This window comes from Pongo pygmaeus, chromosome 23, assembly GCF_028885625.2.
Source record: "Pongo pygmaeus isolate AG05252 chromosome 23, NHGRI_mPonPyg2-v2.0_pri, whole genome shotgun sequence".
Classification (NCBI taxonomy): Eukaryota; Metazoa; Chordata; class Mammalia; order Primates; family Hominidae; genus Pongo; species Pongo pygmaeus.
In genome coordinates this window covers 51,186,409-51,208,558 of record NC_085931.1, presented here as the reverse complement: position 1 = coordinate 51,208,558, position 22,150 = coordinate 51,186,409, and the positions used below count along the sequence as shown (strand labels likewise).

The 22,150-nt window shown below is 43.5% G+C and overlaps 1 protein-coding gene across 9 annotated transcripts in view; it reads right to left on the bottom strand.

Annotated features, from left to right (window-relative positions):
- TNRC6B (trinucleotide repeat containing adaptor 6B) overlaps nt 1-22,150 on the bottom strand; it is a 285,267-nt gene that overhangs the window by 63,757 nt on the left and 199,360 nt on the right. For all 9 annotated transcript variants that reach the window (XM_054469560.2, XM_054469563.2, XM_054469565.2 and 6 more), the window contains 3 exons: nt 17,655-17,676; nt 6,740-7,081; nt 1,875-4,223 (listed from right to left, as the gene is read on the bottom strand). In XM_054469560.2, the coding sequence (XP_054325535.2) occupies nt 1,875-4,223; nt 6,740-7,081; nt 17,655-17,676 (2,713 nt within the window). The remainder of the gene's footprint in view (nt 1-1,874; nt 4,224-6,739; nt 7,082-17,654; nt 17,677-22,150) is intronic.

Sequence of the window (22,150 nt, the reverse complement as noted above, 5' to 3'; positions counted from 1 at the left end):
CCAGGCTGGAGTGCAGTGGCGTGATCTCGGCTCACTGCAAGCTCCGCCTCCTGGGTTCACCCCATTCTCCTGCCTCAGCCTCCCGAGTAGCTGGGGCTACAGGCGCCCACCACCACACCTGGCTAATTTTTTCGATGTTTTAGTAGAGGCAGGGTTTCACCGTGTTAGCCAAGATGGTCTCGATCTCCTGACCTCGTGAACTGTCTGCCTTGGCCTCCCAAAGTGCTGGGATTACAGGCGTGAGCCACCACGACTGGCCAAAGATTCTTTTATTGACTATCTTTTGCTTTTCCACACAGTTTGAAGGTTTTTGCTATGTGGATGTAGTTTTTTAAAATTTTAGCAGGTTTTATTCTGGATGGGGAGCCAGTGAGAAATTTTCATTTCCTTCCTCATTCTTCTCAATACTTGAAAAAAGAATGAGTTAAAAGTAATCATTTTTCTAAGTGGCCACAAATGGATTAGCTGAACACTAGAGGTGAACTCTGAGAAAACTGATTCTTGGCTGGGCACAATGGCTCATGCCTGTAATCCCAGCACTTTGGTAGACTGAGGCGGGTGGATCACCTGAGGTCAGGAGTTTGAGACCACCCTGCCCAACATGGTGAAATCCTGTCTCTACTAAAAATACAAACATTAGCTGGGCATGGCAGTGGGTGCCCGTAATCCCAACTACTCAGGAGGCTGAGGCAAGAGAATCACTTGAACTTGGAAGGCGGAGGTTATAGTGAGCCGAGATCGTGCCACTGCACTCCAGCCTGGGCAACAGAGTGAGATTCTGTCTCAAAAAAAGAAAACTGGTTATTAATATTATGATTAATTCTAACTAAAAAAAAGACTCAAAGGTGCATCCCCCTTAATTTGTTGAACTACATGCTCTATAGGGACATTCAAGTTGACAATGACAAACTAAGAATGGCATTACCATTGCTACTTTTACCAGGTATGTTTCCTATTCAAATAGTGACGGAAGAAAGTTTAATTCTGGGGCAACTGATTATCCTAACAAACTGTCTCTCTCTCTCTTTTTTTTTTTTTTTTTGGCAACAGGGTCTCGCTCTGTCTCCCAAGCTGGAGTGCAGTGGTGAAATCATAGCTCCCTACAGCCTCCCATCTCCAGGGCTTAGGCTATCCTCTTACCTCAGCCTCTAGAGTAGGTGGGACTATAGGCACATGCACCACACCCCTCTGATTTTTAAAAATATTTTTGTAGAGACTGAAGTCTCTCTAGGTTGCCCAGGCTGGTCTCAAACTCCTGGGCTCAAGGGATCCTCCTGCCCCAGTCTCCCATAGTGCTGGGATTACAGGTGTGAGCCATCTCACTAGGACTGAGATAACAATCTCTTATACAAAGTACTCCCATTCCAGAGGTAATCATTAAAAATCATCCGGAAAGAGACTGAAACCTTCCAGATCCAGCTTTGCTTCAGCATCATCATAGCCTTTGGAAAAACACAGAATTATTTCCCTTTGCTGGGGAAACAGAAGCAGAGATGTGTCCACGGGTAGAACCAGAATGGAAATCAGGTCTATTTCTGCTACTACTTTAATTCTTTATTTTAAAATCTACAACATAGTTTGTTTGGCAAGATATGTCTTTTGGATTCTGCAGACCAATACAATTACAGAAAAATAATTTTGGGGACTAACGCAGGGTTGTCATCTTTTCCTTTTGCCAAGAGAGAACATTAAAATGTACTACCAGCATCTGCCATCACTAGCATTTTATAAAAAGAGGTTCTGTTAGCAACAGAGTAGGAACTGTAGGAAAGCGTCTCAGAACAAAACTAAATTGAATAAATTCACCTAACAAAAACGCCTTGGTCTAGATTTCTTTTCTTCATCAAAAGCTGCAAGAGAAAGCCACTGCTTACCTGATGCAGATTTACCGGTCATTGGGGTGGGCAGGTTTGGTTCTCGAGGTGCTGGGCCCCCTTGGGAATTCTTATCCCACAGATTCACATTCTTGTAGTTATAACTGTTAGGGTCTCCCCATGCTGAAGTGCCATCATCAATGTCCATTTTCCGACTAATTGACTGTGGGGATGGCTCTTCCCAACCACTGGGTTCCTCATCCTTAGGTGTTGCAGGCTGTGGCCCGCTGCTCCAGCTGGAATTGGAAGGTCGAACGTTGCCTGGAGGTGGTGGGGGTGGGCCTCCCCACGAACCAGAAGCCTCTGGTTGTGGTGGCGGTGGCTGCTGTGGGGGCTGCTGCTGTTGGTGTTGTTTATTCCAGGAATTGGGCTGTCGGCCCGTCTCATTCCATGCTGGGGATCTTTTGCAATCCTCCCACCCACCTTTTGAAGCTAGGCTTGCATTGCCACCATTACCCCAAGTCCCGATTTCATTCTGCCCTCCTTCACCCCACCCAGACACAGGTTTACTTGTAGAACTTTCCCAATTGTTGTTTTTTGTCTGATCGACTTCCTCTCCCCAACCATTCTTTCCAGAAGACCATCCTTGATTGGGCTGGCGTCCACCTCCCCACCCCTGATCCTTGCTGGGATTCTCATTCCAAGAGGAAGGTGTCTTTTCATCAGGTCGTCCTCCTCCCCAGTTGGAAGAGTTGTTGTTCTTGTAGTCATTCCAGCCTCCTGTGTTCTTGGGGTCTTTCCACTCTGTAGAGGCTGAGAGCTCCCCCCATCCAGACTTCATTTGATTGCTTTGGCTGGGTGCATCTCCCCAGCCCCCTGAGTTCTTGGTCTGTGTGGCAGCGCTCTCCCACCCCTCAGTTCCTTTGTCAGATTTCCCCTCAGGCCTTGGCACCTCTTCAATGTCCCACACTGTGTCCTGCTTAATTTGAGTTTGGCCCCAGCCAGTGTTTGAGAGCACCCTGGGGTCCAAATCAGTTCGGCTCAAAAGAGTCTGCAAGACAGCCTGACAATCAGGATGTGTGGGCCTGTACGACCGACGGCCAGAGTTATGACTGTCACTACTTCCTGCTTTGTGGTTGCTTCCAGTGCTTTGACCTCCAACTTCACTTCCTGTGGAGCTGGAAGATCTTCCCCAACAGGGAGCCTGGGCGTTGCCTTGGTTTTCAGGGAGGGGGTGGCCCTTTTGATTGTCCCATGCTCCAGTGCTAGAATTTGGTTGGTTTGGACCACTCCATTCTCCAATTTTCAACTCATCAGACCCAGTCGGCTGTTTCCATTCTCCCTGAGAGACCCCAGATGTCATTTTGTTCCCTTCACCCCATTTGTTGTCATTAGAGTCCTGGGGGCCGAAGTTCCAGGACCCACCCGTAGACCTGTTATTGTTGTCCCAAGAGTCATTTTTTGACCCAGTTGATTTCTGAACAGAAGCTCCTTTCCAGGAGTCCTCTCTCTCTTTTCCATTGTTCCCATTGTTTCCAGAATTGCTTTGTCCAGAGACTGTGTCAGTTCCAGAAGGCCCCCTAGCTGCACCCCAAGATCCAACACTCCCAGTCTTTCGATCTCCAGTGCTTTGTGAAGGGGCATCAGTGCTCCTGGAGGTGTTCCCCAAGCCCATTCCAAAGGGCATTCCCTTATTCTCCATGGGGTTTGGTGAACTTAAGTTCAAGGAGTTAGTGTTTCCATTTTTTGGTCCATCAGTGTTATGAATTTGAGCCTGTTCTCTGCCAGAGACAACAAAATTAACACCCGCATTTTCCATCTTTGACTGCTGTTCCCTGGATGTCTGACCTACTGTGCTAACCTGTGCACTGGAATTACTATTATCTGTTTCCAATGCCCCTTTCCTAGAAGTTCCTTCTTGGACCAGTGCTGGCCAGGCAGATGGGTTGCTATTTGGGTTAAAGTTGCTGAAGCCAGAGCCAGGTCCAATTCTATCCTGACCACTGACATTCCTCCAATTTCCTAGTCCATTGTTGTTCTCTGTAGTAGAGTTGGAAGATTGAACAGATTTAGCCTTAGGGTCAGATTTCCAGACCCCAAGATTACATTCGTTCCCAGAACTTGCAGACTGGCACTGGCTCCCTTTTCCTTTGTTACTAGTGGTGCTTCCTGGCAGAGTGCTCTTCTCAGAGCCAGGGTTCGAGGCACTGTTGTTATCGGTGGTGTTTTCGGAAGAAGATTCAGTGTCTTTGCTGGCAATACAAGGCCACTCTTCCATGTCAGACCCGTCTACAATCACCTTGTCCCAGATGTGAATTGGGTTGGGGGAGGTGCCGTTGTTGGAGGAAGCTCCCGAGCCCCAAGTGGAATTTGCATAATTTGAAGCAGCAGCACCTCCAAGGGTTGAGTCTGGGGAACAGATCATCTTATTAATCACAGCTTCAAATGCATTCATTACCCACTAATCCCTCAAAGGGGCTCTCCTTTGAGCTCTGCCCTTACGAGAGCTGATCACATGCCAGTTTCTCTCAACCCCGTTGCTTGTATCACAACTGTCTTAGTCATCTCTTTTTTTTCATTTGCCTTGTGTTATACCGGTTAAGTCTAACTTCATATCTCTCAAAGCTACGTCCTTTGCCATTCCTATTGACAGAGAAGGGCCTTCTTGTATCTTGGGACAAGGCAATAGCAATGGCACTCTAAACTTGCTCTGTATCTCCAACCTACTCTAAACACCCCTGGCTGGAGCAATCTTTCTAAAGCACACTTTTGATTATATCACTGCTGTATGGAGAACCTTCAACAGTTCCTTAGTGCACAAGAATAAAGCTGAACTCCTTGGCCTCGAATGTCATCAAGATGTTCCATGACCTGGGACCAACCAACTCTTCTAGTCTTATCTTCTACTGCCTCCTATGTAGATGTCAATATTCGATACTACTTGACATTCCACAACTTGTGCCTTCTCACTCTGGCACCATTTCACATTGGCACCTACTGTGTTTTCCTGCTGAATTCACACAGTGAAATTTACTCATCCTTCTGGGCCCAATTCAAGTGTCATTTCATTTACGAAGCTGTTTTCAAGCTCATCACCTGAAAATAATCTTTCCCTGTCTACAGCCATTTTGCTCAGCACTGTGGCACCATGTTCACAACTTTCCTTCCCCATGTTAGCATCTTTTAGGCAGAGACCCTAACTTGCTAACGTTAGAATTCCACACAGCAGCCAACACAATGCTGCTGAGTAAGCATCTGCTGAATGATGAATGCCCACTGAGCCACTGAGCTAGGTGCCCGAAGTGGCGGGGGTGTCACACGAGTATGAATTAGGCAGAGTTCACAACCCCAAGGAACTTAATCTGATAAATGAGTCTGGCTCACCATATATTTTGGTGGAATTTACCATATTTGGTGGGAAAAACATGTTTTTAATGAGATTGTTTCTTCTAAATTTATTTTGGCTTCTTTAACCAGGCAGCTTTTAATCAATTTGAAGTTTCAAAATGTATTATACAGAGGCATAGAAAAATAAAAAGCATAGAATCCGAAACTCTTGAGATTTAGGGGCCTCCTTCGTTTTAATAATGTGGACTCTGACTCACACTGGACCCAAGTCTCCACCTAGGCCTGGCTACGCTCGGCTGCAGAAACTCCGCCCGACAGGGCCTGCCCCCTCACATGCTTCCTTTTGCAGCTGGTTAGGAGAGGCCAGGAAGGAAAGGCCATGGGTAGGGCTTATCTCTGCAGGAAGTCTGTGTCACCACGAGGTTTCTTTCCATCCTTACTCTGCACACAAGGTGGTGACCAAATTTTCTAGGCAATTATTTGTTCAAACTCAGAACTCAAATAAAGCATCCTACTGGTGACAACCATCAATCAATTCACTGTCTTTGCCAATGCCTAATGGTATTCAAGCTCTGAATTTTAATATCACCCCAAAAGACATTTTAAGTTGAAATCTGTTAATAAACTTTAAAAGATATTTAGAATTTCTTAGCTGCTAGTTGACTTAGTATTCATCTATTAAAAACTCTCAAAACTTCTTTTTTTTTTTTTGAGACGGAGTCTGGCTCTGTCACCCAGGTTGGAGTGCAATGGCGCGATCTTGGCTCACTGCAAGCTCCGCCTCCTGGGTTGACGCCATTCTCCTGCCTCAGCCTCCCGAGTAGCTGGGACTACAGGAGCCCGCCACCATGCCCGGCTAATTTTTTTATATTTTTAGTAGAGACAGGGTTTCACCGTGTTAGCCAGGATGGTCTCGATCTCCTGACCTGGTGATCCACCCGCCTCGGGCTCCCAAAGTGCTGGGATTACAGGCGTGAGCCACCGTGCCCGGCCAAAAACTCTCAAAACTTCTAGTAGAACCCTTCAGCTAAATATCCCTTATTTCTACATACAGTTTTTAAACAAAGCTCAAAATCCAGGGCCCACAAAAGAAATATTGACTTAAAAAATCTAATTAAAAAACTACCGTATTATTTTAGAATCCTCCGAAGATTCTATATTGCAATGTAGCAAATCATTTTCTCTATCCTCCTAGCATTCTGGTAACATAACACAGGCATCTAAAGATTCGCCTTCGCACAAGCCCCATGTCCAATTATGCCCTGAACACATATGACGGTGGAACTATGGAGGTTCAAATTTGTAACACTCTAGTCTGAGAAGGAAAAAAGGCCCCCAAAATAATGAGCAACAGCAGTGAAGTTAGCCCTCATGCCAAGAGCACACACTTATGGAACACTAAACCTCAGTTCCAAGAATCACCAATACACATCGCATACTAGGATCCTCTCTCATTTTTTGACTAATCTCAGTGGTTTACATAATGAATGGCTTTCCTGGACTTTACATCAAGCAATGCAAACAAAGTGCTCTCTCTCTGTCAAGCTGCCATGCATTCGATTCACAGGGTGCCTTACCTGGCGCAGTCCCACTCTCACTCTGCAGCAGCGCTCCTGTCACTTGTGCGTTGTTTGGGTTTGCTCCAGGTGCTGTGCAGGGAGGAGGCCCTGCCCCGCCCCCAAGGAGCATGCAGGACGGTGGAGGGGGCTGCCCACGCTTTAGTAACACTTTGTGGTCCTGCTGGCAACGGAATCGCGGCGGCACCTCCCGAGGCATGTAGCGGGCGGCGCTTGGCGGTTGTCCGTTCGGCACTGCCACCCTTTTGGCATTGTTGCCACCATTGACTGGTGGCGATGGAGAGCTGCCAATTGGGCTGGCGGCCGTTGGTTGGCTTAAACTTGGTTTCGTCACTTCGGGCACTAAAAGAAAGGGGTTGGGAAACAGTCTTTGAAATACATCAAATACATTTTTTCTAAAAATTTTAAAAATAATTTTATTATTTTATTTAGAGATGGGGTCTCGCCATGTTGCCCATGCTGGTCTCGAACTCGGGCTCAAGGGACTCTCCCACCTTGGCTTTCCAAAGTGCTAGAATTACAAGTGAGCCACTGCACCTGGCCAAGATTATTTTTTTTTATTTTTTTATTTTATTTATTTATTTTTGAGACGGAGTCTCACACTGTCGCCTAGTGTGAGTGTCGCCCAGGCTGGAGTGCAGTGGTGTAATCTCCGCTCACTGCAACCTCTGCCTCCCGGGTTCAAGCGATTCTCCTGCCTCAGCCTCCCAAGTAGCTCGGATTACAGGCGCCCGCCACCAAAACCAGCCAATTTTTTGTATTTTTAGTAGAGACTATGTTGGCCAGGCTGGTCTTGAACTCCTGACCTCATGATCCGCCTGCCTTGGCCTCCCAAAGTGTTGGGATTATAGGCATGAGCCACTGTGCCCAGCCTATTTTTTATTTTTTTGAGATGAGGTCTTGCTGTATAACTCGGGCTGGAGTGCAGTGATCTTGGCTTGCTGCAACTTCTACCTCCAGGGCTCAAGTGGTCCTCCCACCTCAGCCTCTTGAGTAGCTAGGACTACAAGCATACACCACCATGCCCAACTAATTTTTTTTTCCTCCTCTAGAGACAGGGTTTCACCATGTTGCCTACCTAGACTGGTCTCGAACTCCTGAACTCAAGCTATTTACCCACCTCGGCCTCCCAAAGTGCTGGGATTACAGGTGTGAGCCACCACACCCAGACCCTGGCTAAGATTATTTGTAAGAAAGCTTACATGGTACCAATTCTAACAAAGTAACTTCTCCTTTTACTCTACTCTCAAGTGACACAGTTTTTCCAAATTCTCCACAATCTCTTCAGTTTGCTGAAGGTAGGACGAAGGTGGCGGCTGATAGTGACAAGAATTTAAACACAGCAAGGTCATGGAATACATTCCATTAGTTAAGGCAGAGAGGGAAGTGATCAACATTCACTCCCCTAAATCAATAGTGGAATTAATTCCCTGAAGTGCTGCCTAGAAGAGTTAAATGTCCATGGCAAAGTCCTTGGGAAAGGTGTCAAGCCTCAGTCCAAGGGTCCCTTCCCTTCATCCACATTCTTAAAAGATCTACCCCTGAGTAAACTTTCTTGAAGCCCCTGGCCTAGGTGGGCTAAACATTCTTCCTAAGTGCTCCTGGAACACATCATCCATCTCTCTCTACCATGAAAATTCTCCATTCAAAAGTCCATCTATCTCTACCACCGAAATTCTCCATCTACAAGTCCCATCTCTCTCTATCATGGAAATTCTCCATTTACAAGTCCTTCTCCCTCACCAGGCCATGACTTCCTGAGGGCAAGGACCCATCTTTCATCTTTTCTTTCTTCCTTAGGGCATGGCACACAGTAGACTCTTACAAGAAACTCCAGGCCTGGAAAATCACAAACTCAGCTTGGTTCTGGTTTCTACAGCTACCTGGACTCAAAGACTTGCACCGCTCTCTGTGTAAATACTAGAGATGTTACACATCTTTTTGCTTTTGTTAAAAAAAAAGAAAAAAGTGTTTTTTCCCAATTCTTTAAAATAGAAATTTCAAAATGTAAATACTTTTTCTGTTTACTTTAAATAATTTGATTTTTTTAACCTTAATTTTAAAAATGGCCCGCATACAGCGTGGGAATGTCGGGGCAACCGTGAAGCCGCACTCTGCCAGACCCTCTGACTCTCCCAGTCGAACATACAGAGAAGGCTCTCTTAGATCTGCACCTGCCTCGCTGCATGCTGCCAAAAGATCACTACCCTCTCCATAAAAATCTACCTGGCAAATAGAGGCTGGAAGTTGTACAGAAATAAACATCAAGCCTGATAGTTCGGATGATTCTGAGGCCCAAATCCCTGCCTCCCAGGGTAACGTCAGGGCCAGCTCTGGGGGTAGTACTGCTCTGACTGCTAAAATGATGCGGGGCCAGCACGTCGCTTGTTGAACTGGCTCCTTTATGAGAGAGATACATCATCAGAAATCAGGCAGCCCAATCTATGCCACTATTGGACATTAACATACTATGGGTGACAGGAGAAAAGAGCAGGTGCCTGCAGCAACTTCCAGGCGACCCATGTCTAACCTCAGCTAATCACAAGGCAGCACCAGGCCTCCCAGTAAGGGGAGGGGGAGTGGAGGTCAGAGGATCCAAAATCTGATGAGCAGAATAAATGTGTGACTTAAGAAAATAAAATTAGTCGGCCAGGCACGATGGCTCACGCCTGTAATCCCAGCACTTTGGGAGGCCGAGGTGGGTAGATCACAGGGTCAGGAGATCAAGACCATCCTGGCTGACATTGTGAAACCTCGTCTCTACTAAAAATACAAAAATTAGCTGGGCGTGGTGGCATGCGCCTGTAGTCCCAGCTACTCAGGAGGCTGAGGAGGAGAACTGCTTGAACCTGGGAGGCGGGGGTTGCAGTGAGCCGAGATCGTGCCACTGCACTCCAGCCTGGGCCACAGAGCAAGACTCTGTCTCAAAAAAAAAAAAAAAAATTAGTCATTATCTAATATTCACGACCTATAACAACAGATGGATACGTAACTGGTAAATGAATGAATGAAGATTATTTAATATTAATTTTCTATCTGTTACTGGAGGATTCTATAGCATAAGGCATTCGCAATCCCCTTTTATCTTATTATGAGAATAAACAAGAAGTTGGCAGAGACTGGAGAAATTCATCCCGACTGGTTTTTAGGACGGAAAAAGCTTTGTTTCTGTAAGGCTGCCCTTCTATAAAAGGTCTAGAATCTTCATTGTAAGTTAACCAGGTCTACTACATACTTTTAACTCAATCCAGAAAAACAACAAGACATGACAGAGTGACCTGCAGGACTAAGGGCTGAACACCAGTTTGACTCACTTTAAAACATTCACAGCACTGTTTCAACCGAAGACATTTGGTAGGTGTTACGTATCATGTAAGGTGCTCATCACATCAGAGACAGAATGGATGGTAAACGATAAAGTCATTATAAAATGGGAACACACCTCAACCACTTTCCTCCCAATACAGTGTGCTCTGGCCCTGGAGATTAGTCATTCAAACTCCAGGACATCATGTACAAATAGGTCAAAGTATAAAAAGAAAAAAAAACAAAACCTCCAGGAAACAGTCAGAAAACGCCCAAGACACCACCTTAGTCATAGCAAACTGTGTTTCAGCACCTGAATGAATTCTTACTCTATTTTTTAAATCACACCTTTCTGTGAATCCAAAAATGTTAAGGTTTTAAAGGCCAACCAGAATTGCCGGCACTAACTGGAGAGCAACGCAGCTTTTCAGGCAGGAGGTCTGATCCAAATTGACTCCCAAAGTCCAAACTTATGACATCAGAATCAGTGTGCGTCACCCACCATCATGGTCCAGAATGTTAGACGATAAAGGGCAAGAGAAGCTATCATTAAGTCTGAATATGTTACTTTTCAGGCTGTCTCTTTTCTGAATCTTAAGGATTTGTAAGTTGTGCAAGTTTTTCTAAAGATGAGCTGTTCAAAGTAAGTGCATAGTTTCTTATTTTCCAGAGGAAAGGTTTGTGGCTTAAACATGATCTCAGTACTATAGGGAAATAAAAACATTGTGGGGGGGAAAAAAAAAGGCTGTGTATCCTATTTTCTAATTTCCATTCATTTACTTCTTTTTTTGTTTGTTTGTTTTGTTTTTTTTTGAGACTGAGTCTTGCTCTGTTGCCCAGGCTAGAGTGGAGTAGCAGGATCTCAGCTTGCTGCAACCTCCACCTTCCAGGTTCAAGTGATTCTCCTGCCTCAGCCTCCCGAGTAGCTGGCGTGCACCACCACGCCTGGCTAATTTTTGTACGTTTAACAGAGACGGGGTTTCATCATCTTGGCCAGTCTGGTCTCGAACTCCTGACCTCAGGTGATCTGCCCGCCTCAGCCTCACAAAGTGCTGGGATTATAGGCGTGAGCCACCGCACCCAGCCGTCCATTCATTTACTTTTTTTTATTTTTTTTTGAGGCGGAGTTTCGCTCTTGTTGCCCAGGCTGGAGTACAGTGGCGTGATCTCGGCTCTGTGTAACCTCCGCCTCCCAGGATCAAGCGATTCTCCTGCCTCAGTCTCTCAAGTAGCTGGGATTACAGGTGTGCACCACCATACCCGGCTAATTTTGTATTTTTAGTAGAGACGGGGATTCACCATGTTGGCCAGGCTGGCCTCGAAATACTGACCTCAGGTAATCCACCTGCCTCAGCCTCCCAAAGTGCTGGGATAAAAGGCATGAGCTACCGTGCCCGTACTCCATTCATTTTCTTTTAAGAACCATTTATGTGCTCTAATAATTGAATCTCCTCCCCTTCCTCATCCCATTTATCTTATTCCATTCTTGTATCTCACAGTTTAAACTTCTAATTGCCCGTATTTCTGAAAACTCCAATTAGATGCTTCTTTTTCAGATAAAAGGGCTCTTTAAGAAACTTCCGAACCAGGCAGGGTTCTGAACACAGCAGCTGCACAGAACTAGTACAAACTATTATTTCCTTTAACTATCTCGATGGTATCAAACATAAAAAAGAATGACCTAGAAATGTTTTTAAAGTAGTAGTTAAAATACAAACAAGGCCTAGAAAAGATATTCTAGGCTGAACATTTTAAATCTGATGACACGCAGTGAGCGGTCAACATGTACTGAACAATTTTCAGTAACCTCTCAGTACTGCGTCTATTTCTTTACCTTCCACTCCCTCCTCAACCCAACACACACTGGCTTTTGCCTTGAACATCTCCCTGGAAGCTTCTTTCCTCATAAGTCACTAGTGATCTTTGTTGCCAGTCTAACCAGCCCGCTTTGGACCTTTTCTTCTTTGGTTTTTCTGCAGCTTCTGACACCACTTGTCATTCCCTCCCTCCCGTTTCTGTGAGACGTGCTCCAGCTAGCGCTTCAGCTCTTCCTTTCCTCTTCCTGTGTGGGCTTCTCCTACTCTTGATCAGGGGGGATCAGCAAACTTTCTGTAAAGGGCCAGATAGTAAATATTTTAGGGTTTACTGGCCACATAGTCTTCATCACAACAACTCAACTCTGCACTTGTGGGGCCAAAGTGCCATAGACAATGCGTAAACAAATGAGTGTGGCTGTGCTCCCATAAAACTTTATTTACAGACAGTGAAATATGAATTTCCTGTCATTTTCACATGTCTTGAAATATTGTCCCCATTTTTTTCTCCAATAAATCAAAAAACGTAGAAAATATTCTGAGCTCATGGGCAGTACAAAAACAGGCAGCGAGGCCAACTTTGTCCACGGTCATAATGGCAACCCTGGCTTTTGACTGGAGAATGGCAAATGAATTTGGCCATAAGTAGTGGCTTAAAAACAAAACAAAATCAATGTGACGATGGGGCCTGCACCCTTTCCACATTTCAGTTCCTTGAGTACAAACTCTTCCATGCTCCGGCTTTAACTACCACTTATCATCTTTCCCTTCCTCTCAAACTTGTTTCCTAGCCCCAATCTCATTTCTTCACCCTCAAAGAATGAACTTATCACCCAACCAGCTGCTCAAGTCAGAAATCTGCTTGGTATCTTAGACTTCTCAATGTTCCCCCACCCACATATCATTATCCAATCAACATTAAGTTAAACTAAACCGTCTCTCAATTCCTGGCTAACACAGTGAAACCCCGTCTCTACTAAAAATACAAAAAATTAGCCAGGTGTGGAGGCATGTGCCTGTAGTCCCAACTACTCAGGAGGCTGAGGAAGGAGAATCGCTTGAACCTGGGAGGCGGAGGTTGCCGTGAGCCAAGATCATGCCATTGCACACCAGCTGGGACAACAGAGGGAGACTCTGTCTCAAAAAAAAAAAAAAAAAAAAAAAATCCTGCATTAATAGACATACAGTATCCAGGAAGGGATTTACACTTCCTGCACCACACTATGAAAAGGAACAGAGAGCAACCTCCATGGACCATGTGGAGTTCGAGCCAGATTGGGCAAGGAATTTGTCAACTCAGGAAGGTTTAAACACCTGGGCTCCTAATCAGGTTCAAGTCCTCATTACCTCCTATTTGGACTATTTTCATGCCAATTTATTGGAGCCACATGTCTTGTAATACCTCAAATTCATTCACTCTCTTAGAGGCAGCCAGTTCCATCTCTGAACAAGTGGCTCCCCAACACTGTGTTAGAACACACAGGTGCTTCTACAAGGTGTGAGGGGTGCTGTAAGTAGTTTATACATTATTTAATGGGGGGACCCCCCCAATATTAATAAATGAGAGTAGACTCAAGGTTACCCTGTACTCACTGTACTATGCCTTCTGAAATAGGCTCAAAACAAAGAGTGGTAGCCAATGTCCTGCGATGGCCCATAACCCCAGCTATGCTGATGGAGAAGGTGCTGCTCTCAGCTGTGTCCCAGTGGTAAAGGACAACACCTAAAAAATGTAACATCTACTGAGCTAGAAGCTTTTCCCTGTTGGCTTTGACTCACCATTGGTGCTATTTGAAGAGTAAGTTTCACTGAACAAAATATCTGACAGATAATTACCAAGGAACTGTTAAGTGTCAGGCACTAGAGCCCTTCAAATTTTTGAAGACAGTTACCTGAGGTTCCCCAAGCAGGAAGCCTTTCCCTGGGAGCTCAACGAGCCCAGGTGTTCAAACCTTCCTAAGTTGATAAATTCCTTACCCAATCTGGCCCGAACTCTACATGGTCCATGGAGGTTGCTCTCTGTTCCTTTTTATAGTGTGGTGCAGGAAGTGTAAATCCCTTCCTGGATACTGTATGTCTATTAATGCAGACTTTTTTGTTTTTATTTTTTTTTTTTTTGAGACAGAGTCTCCCTCTGTTGTCCCAGCTGGAGTGCAATGGCATGATCTTGGCTCACTGCAACCTCCACCTCCCAGGTTCAAGAGATTCTCCTGCCTCACCCTCCTGAGTAGTTGGGACTACAGGCACATGCCACCACGCCTGGCTAATTTTTTGTATTTTTAGTAGAGACGGAGTTTCACTGTGTTAGCCAGGAAGGTCTCGATCTCCTGACCTTGTGATCTGCCCGCCTCGGCCTCCCAAAGTGTTGGCATTACAGGCATGAGCCACCGCGCTCAGCCTATTAATGAAGTTTAAGGTCATCTTACGCTGATAAACTCTCATTAAAGCCAGTCATCACTCTAACATCTTTTATTTTTGTTTTTAACTGAGACAAGGTCTTGCTCCGTTGCCTAGGCTGGAGTACAGTGGCATAAATATGGCTCACTGCAGCCTTGAACTCCTGGGCTCAAGCAATCCTCCTGTCTCAGCCTCCCGAGTAGCTGGGATTACATGCTTGTGTCACGGTGCCTGGCCCCTAACATCTTTTTAACAAGGCTCAATTTCTATGTCCAACTTCCTCCATTACATAGTCTATGCAACTGGGCTTTTTAATCCTAAACTTAATCCTAAACTTCATCCCTGTTAAATCTGAACGATTACATCAATCCATCAAACTCTTTCAGTTCTACTCTAAAATCCAACGAAGGAGGATATTAGCTTCTACCTTAAGTGCTTTCTATTATTTGATACCTGGTAGCAAGCCAGCTCTAGCCTATGTCTTCACATAACCTCCATTTGAAATCTCTATCCTATTCCTCGCAGAATTCTCACAATACTTTTTTAATGGTGGAGAATACAGGAAGAATATATAATGAATACACTACTACTCTGAAATACAGAAAAATCTCACTTCAGTCCTCTACACAACCAGAGACTTGGAACCAACAGTCTTTTCTTTGTGCTTCTAGCAACTGTTGGGGAAAGATGGGTAGATTCAGAGTGAAGGGGAGATTGCCTGAGGAAGACACCATCTTTGGGAAAAGGAACATGTCCCCCAGACATGTCAGCTGAGGTAAGAGAAGAAGAAGGAGATTTAGAGTACCAAGGTGGGCTTACTAGGAATAAAGATGAAGATGTGGCTGTAAACCTAGACCCAACAATAGAAGGGTCAGGCCCTCTCTCTGTTTACAGTCTTAACATACCCCAGGGACAACTGGTATTTTTACTTGCTGTCTAACAATTAAATCCCTTAGGAGACTGAAATGGCCTCTCATCTCCCTTTAGGATTATTTTATGTTATCTTTTGATTGGAGGGGTGGGAGGCAGGGAGAGTAGGGAGACTGTGAAACTGTATTTCATTACATAGTATGAGAAAGCCCCCAATTGGAAAAAAAAAATTTTTGGTGGTGAGTAGAAAGGAAAGTTTGATTTTTAAGACTGGTAGAGGAAAGAAGAATGTGTTTGAGAATAGGTCTGGTACCCCTCCCAAATTTTTTTCTATAAGAAAAGATGCTTAGGCCGGGTGCAGCGGCTCACGCCTGTAATCCCAGCACTTTGGGAGGCCGAGGCGGGCGGATCACGAGGTCAGGAGACCAAGACCATCCTGGCTAACACGGTGAAACCCCATCTCTACTAAAAATACAAAAAAAAAAAAAAAAATAGCTGGGCATGGTGGTGGGCGCCTGTAGTCCCAGCTACTCAGGAGGCTGAGGCAGGAGAATGGCGTGAACACGGGAGGTGGAGCTTGCAGTGAGCCGAGATCGCCTGGGTGAAAGCGAGACTCTGCCTCAAAAAAAAAAAAAAAAAAAGAAAAAAGAAAGAAAGAAAAGATGCCTAACAGATTTTCTGTTTCCCAACACCACTTACCACACAGAGGAGCTCAGTCCTATAGCACAAATAACACTTGGCTTTGCAAGCATCAGTCTTGTGGCCAGGCCTAGGAACCCAACCACCACGTTCCAGCAACCAGAGTCTAGACTATCCAGGAAAAAATGCCAATTTTCTCATCTATTGTCCCCATAAATCATCAAAAAGCCCTACAAATATAAATACTTAAGTGCCCAAATCCTTTTCTAGAAAGTATGTTGGTTTAGAAAGTATGGGCACTGTATCAGTATGGATAACACTATTTCTATGGTAAAGTATCATTTGTATTTCAAGCAAGTAATTTACAAAGATCCTTCCAAAATAAAGCCTACTTCTGGGCTGAAACTGAGGAAATGTACAAGGGCAGACACTATTCTCTGTAACCAATTAATTATAACTAATAATTGTGGTTTCTTTTATACATCACTACAAACTCCCGGCTACATTCTCCTTTGAAATGTCTTTTGGTTAGAAATTTATTACAGTAACGCCTAGTCATACGAGAATTTATTTTCCATAACTAAGTTTCCTAAGAAATTAGCACTGTCTTATTACTCTTTCATCATTGTGTGACAGGCTTTGGTCTGGTAGTCCAACAAAACAAAACAAAACAATGAAGAAACCAATCATTACAGGGCCTCCCATCAAGCCTTGACCTCTCCATCACCCCTGTCCTCCTCCAAGTCATCATAGTCACATCTAATTCCCTTCATCTAAGGCAGTGATTCTCAACTAGGGACATGTACTGGGGTCACCTGCAGAGCTTTTCAAAATACATCTGCTAGGGCCATGGCCTGGGACTGTGTATTTTGACCATTTTATGCAAATGATTCTTATGCATACCTAATTGAGAAACACATAGTTAAGTGGGCAAGGAGAGGAGCTATCTCAAAGAATTAATTCTCTCATTCTGAAGGGGAAATGAACAAAAGTGTGACAATCACCAGACAAAACGACATGAACAAAATTAACAGGCGAGCAAGAAGCCAAAACAACATGGACTATTAGATTGAGAATGACCCAAGGGGCACCTGCTTCTGTTTACAACATGTCACTATTTTTTAGCAGAGTTAAGCTACTCAAAATGTATTATCTTTTAAAAAAAGCATATTCCAAGTTTTAGCTTAGAAGGCAGAGTAAACATCCTAGGTGCAATATTCCATTATCAGACTCAATGCATGCCATGGGTCAAGGTGGTGGACAAATCGTTGTAATTCCCATCTGTAAATTAAAGGCTGTTGTTTGTTTTTTGCTATTATTCTTTTAAAAAGTTTTGAAAAGGTTCAGTTCAAAATCATGACCCATATACTTTTTTTTTTTTGAGACAGAGTCTCGCTTTGTTGCCCAGGCTGGAGTGTAGTGGCATGATCTTGGCTCACTGCAACCTCTGCCTCCCAGGTTCAAGCGATTCTCATGCCTCAGCCTCTCAAGGAGCTGGCATTACAGGCATGAGCCACCATGTCCGGCTAATTTTTTATTTTTAGTAGAGACGGGGTCTCAGTCGTGTTGGCCTGGTTGGTCTCAAACTCCTGACCTCAGGTGATCCAGCCTCCCAAAGTGCTGGGATTACAGGCGTAAGCCACCGTGCCCAGCCATGACCCATATACTTTTTAAAACAAGGTATTTACTCTTTCGACTCCTAAAAAATTTAAGGCCAACTAGAAACACCAATACAAGTATTTTCAATTTGTCATTACTGCTCCTCAGTGACTGCAAACAACCCACCTTAATTACTCTACGCGCACTCTCTTTTCAGTGGAGTCAGCAACAGTGTAAAAGCTAAACACAAAAGGTTCTAAATAATTTAAAAAGAAAAAAAAAAATCTTACCTTTGGTTTTTTGTTCCGTGACCTGCAAAATAAACAGATAAAAGTAAATGAGATTTGCTTTTTAATTCAGTACTGTATTTTCAGACTACTTTAGTCTGATAACTCAAGTAATCCAAGCTGTCAGGCACACAGGCATAGCTGAAATCCAGAAAAAGGAGCTGGGAGTCAGTTCAGACATCCTTCCAGAGACTGTGGCCATATGTCCAGCTATAATTTACATGACCACTATTAGGAAGAATAGTAAAACTTAAAAAAAAAAAAGCATTCCACTCATTATATGATGAGGTCCCTGTACTGAGAATGCTACTTGCATTTTGAGTGCTATGACTAGAGAAAAATCACATGAATGTGGCCCAGAAACTAAATTAGCCATAGACACAAAAAGATTCCCCTATGAGTACAGACACAAACACTTGATCTCAAATCTAAAAGCAAAACCTCAGGGACTCATCATCAGAGGCATCAGACGTCATGGTTGGAAAGTAGGATTCAAAACCAAACCTTGTCACTTTCTGGCTATGAGACCCCCAGTTTTCTATTATCTATTGAATGGAGATAATAATAGTATAAACCCTGCAAAGGACTGCTGTAAGGATTAAATCAGATATGCTATGCAGTGCTCAATAAATGTTTGCTGTTATTATCAGCATTTATATAAAATAGCATGAAGTACAGCAGTAAGACTGAAATATGTGAATTTTGGACAAATCAAGGGTGCTTTGTTAAAAAAAGAAGGTATTTCTTTATATAGTAACTAATACGTCTATGGAAATGATTAACCTAGAAGGTTGGACAGGCTGAATATAGTAATGGACTTCAGAGAGTTTGGAAATGATGATTAGGAGACTTACAGAAAACTGCTTCTGATATTTTTAAGAGGGGAAAATAAAAGAGGGCATCTAATTTATAACAATAAAACCACAAAGGTGATGCACAAGCAAAACATCCAAAAGGAACTATGCCATCGTTCCAATAGTGGTTACATTAAATTTTTGAGATCATGGGTGATTCTGACCCATTTTGCCAACTGTTAATCTTTTAAATCATTTTTATTTGGTTATCTGACTTTTGTAATAAAAATATTCATATAGCAAAGAAGAAGTCTGATGATTTGTGGCTGGTAATCATACTGGATTACGGCCATGGGAGTTCACGAAAACACAATCATCCCTGGAAGGAAGGTCCTGTAGCTGACCAGCCCACCTCGCGATGGATCCCAGCACACCATCAGACTCTAAATAAGAGTTAAAGGATCCGCCTGTAGAACTTCCTGGTGTTTCCTACATTCCTGTGTTAAATGACAAGCTATTTCTATTACAGTGAATTTGTGGAATCCAGCGTCTTAAAAATGAATGTTTCCCAGTACTGTTACAGAGCTCAATTCTACTGAAAATATTCTTGTATAATTTTTCTACATCTTCACTTATCCAAGAATGAACGACATGCAGCCACATACCAATTCCCGAAGGCAATTTAGGTTTTATATCATTGTAACTATTTCTTAGAATGCCATTTTGAAGATCAGTTATACAGGAAGTCAGTGCCTTCCCATTGTAAGCAACAAACCCAAATAATGTCAAATATGTTTTATCATGTGGGTTCTGTTAAAAGCTGTCCCCCAGACGGCGAAAAGCTGGATGATCAAAGCATGTGTTCTGCCAACGCTAAACAATGCTCCTTTAGCAGCATCAGCCTAAATGAATGTGAATGGAACTCTTCTTTGACACCTCTCTCATGAATGGGTATCTAACAGTTTACTCAGTGATGGCTCCAGGAAGAGCCAACTGCTACAACCAATGAACACTGGAAAAGGCTCATGCTTAATTTCTGTGTGGAGGTAATTTAGTTTTAGCTTTAAGTAAGTGTCAATTCTTCAAGAAAATTATGTTTCCACCTTCATTCTTGACCATTCACTTATTAAACAATTTCTGAGTGATTATCCTGCACCAGGCACTGCCCTAGTTACTGGCCATACAAATACGAATAAAACCAAGAAACTACAGTCAGTCTAACAGTGAAGATGGACACAAAGAGGTGGTCATAAAGCACTGGGGAAAGCAGCATGAAAGATGTGGAAGCCGTTAGAAGAGGCACCACAAATGTTTGAGGACCGAATGAATGAACCACTGACCACATGATAGATCTCTGGCACGTTCTCCATGATTCTTTGCATCATAGCACATTTTATGGCTCCTAGCTGAGGCGTTGTCTCTACAGTAAGGTTGGAAACCACGAAGATAATCACATGGTAAGCTTTGTGCTCTCCTTAAAACTGCTAAATCAGAATTTAATTCTGAAATTATGCAATGGTTCAGTATAATAAAACAAGATCAAAGGCCACGCATCAGCCTGCGTCAGCCTAGATTCTATGTCAAGCTGATCTGGAACATTTTTGAGCAAAAACGATAGAATTTTTATTATTCATAAAATTAATCACTTAAAAATTTTATTTACGGTGATTTTCCCCTTTGCTATCACTTCTTTATCAGTTCTTAATGCAGATGAAGGCACACAGGAGAGACTGTCCAGCTACATAAACTACATTCTCTGCATAAATAATCTCATTCACTCTCAAGTACATTCACACCATCTTTATTTTAAATCATTTTTCTTTGTGGAATCCAGTGAAAGTTTACAGAGGCATATTTTATTAATCATTTTAGATACTGATATTTGTAGTTTAAGAAAACAGTTATGTATGTTAAAAACGAAGAAGGAATATATACTCTCTAAATCACTCTGTTTGGCATCCTCTTGTTAACAGCCTTTGCTCAAGTTCCTTGGCACCCAGCCTATTAACCACTCATTTCCACAGACCGCAAAATCCGATTTTTGTACCAACTTAGTAGATGAAATGTGTGAGTGTCCTAAGGAAAGAAAACTTTCACTGAGGTTTAATCTCACATCCCTCCAGTTGGAGGTGGAGGGTGTAATGTGTGCCGAGGCACAGGGAGAAGAGCCCAGAAACCACAGGAGCAATGCTACAAACACCCACAGCTGGTGGACCTGCATACTACAACCTCAGTGACAGGACATGTGGCCATGGACCCAAAGGAAAGTACAAAAACGTCTCTGGGTTGTTAACTGACTTCTATGATTTTTTTTTTTTTTTCTAGACACAAGATCTCACTCTGTCACCCAGGCTGCGGTACAGTGGTGCAATCTCCACTCAATGCAACCTCCACCTCCTGGGCTCAAGTGATCCTGCTACCTCAGCTTCCAAAGTAGCTGGGACCACAGGTGTGCACCACCACACTCGGCTAATTTTTTTGTATTTTTTTTTTTTGGTAGAGACAGGGTTTTCATGTTGGCAAGGCTGGTCTCGAACTCCTGGACTCAAGTGATCCCGCCTGCCTTGGCCTCCCAAAGTGTTGGGATTACAGGCGTGAGCCACCACACCAGGCAATCTGGCTTCTTTATTCAGACTTTTCACTCCAGAATTTTAGGCAATTCTAACAAACTCAGGTGAGAAGCAACACATTAGAAGCAGGTACCCTGACTGCATGAAGATGTGATGGCGAATATACCACTATTAATAGAGACAAACACAATTAAAAGCAGATAAAATCTTAAAGAGCACAGCAGTCTATTATAGCACCAAATAATAATGAATGTTCCTTTTAATTAAGTCATGAAGAAAAGATAAAATTACATTTCATAAATTTAACATGGCAGGGACATATGCAATCCAATTCAGAAACTATTTTCAGAATTTTTCTTATGCTGATACTCACAAATTATTATTTCAATAATTCAAAAAATTGAGTTATGAGAAATGCTATATCCAATAATGCTGGAAAAACGTGCAGTGTTACACTGGCTTGTGTGTGACTGCCTTGACTCTGTTCTAAATCGAGTTTCCTCTGAACCTTGTCACAGTTTCTTTCTCCCTAAACTTAGCTTCAATAACTAGCACCAGGGCAGGGACCCTCAAACCTGTCCCACAGTAGGCCCTGCTTCCCAAATGCTTTACAAAGCAGTAACAATACCTGACAGAAAATCACCTTACCTCCAAAAAAGGCACCAAAGCAATCCCTGCTGAGCCAGAGCCCAAGTTAAGAGATGCAAAAAGAATGGTAAGGTGGGGAAACAGGTAAGATCAGACAACGGACAGGGCAGAGGGGCATGCTCTAAGGCAAACAGGGAGGGAAGGTGCATTCTAACCACTCTGCCTTGGACAACTCTGCCAGACAAACTGCTCACCTGAGAACTGACAGGTGACAGCCGTTGGCCCTTTTGCCTTTTTTTCTTTTAGCATCTCTTGTTTTCTCTAAGCAATTCCTCAAAGCCACACAATGCCATATCCTCCAAAACACTACGTGGGCTCACTAGATCCTTTCTGAGAGGGGTTTCTACTTGTAACTTTCCAAAGGTAGACTCATCTAGACAACAGCACCATGGGTAGAACAGCACCGGGGCAAACCTCCAGCCAGTTTTTAAAAGTTATTCTGTAGGCTTGCTTAAGAAAATATAGATTAAATTAATATACAAATAAG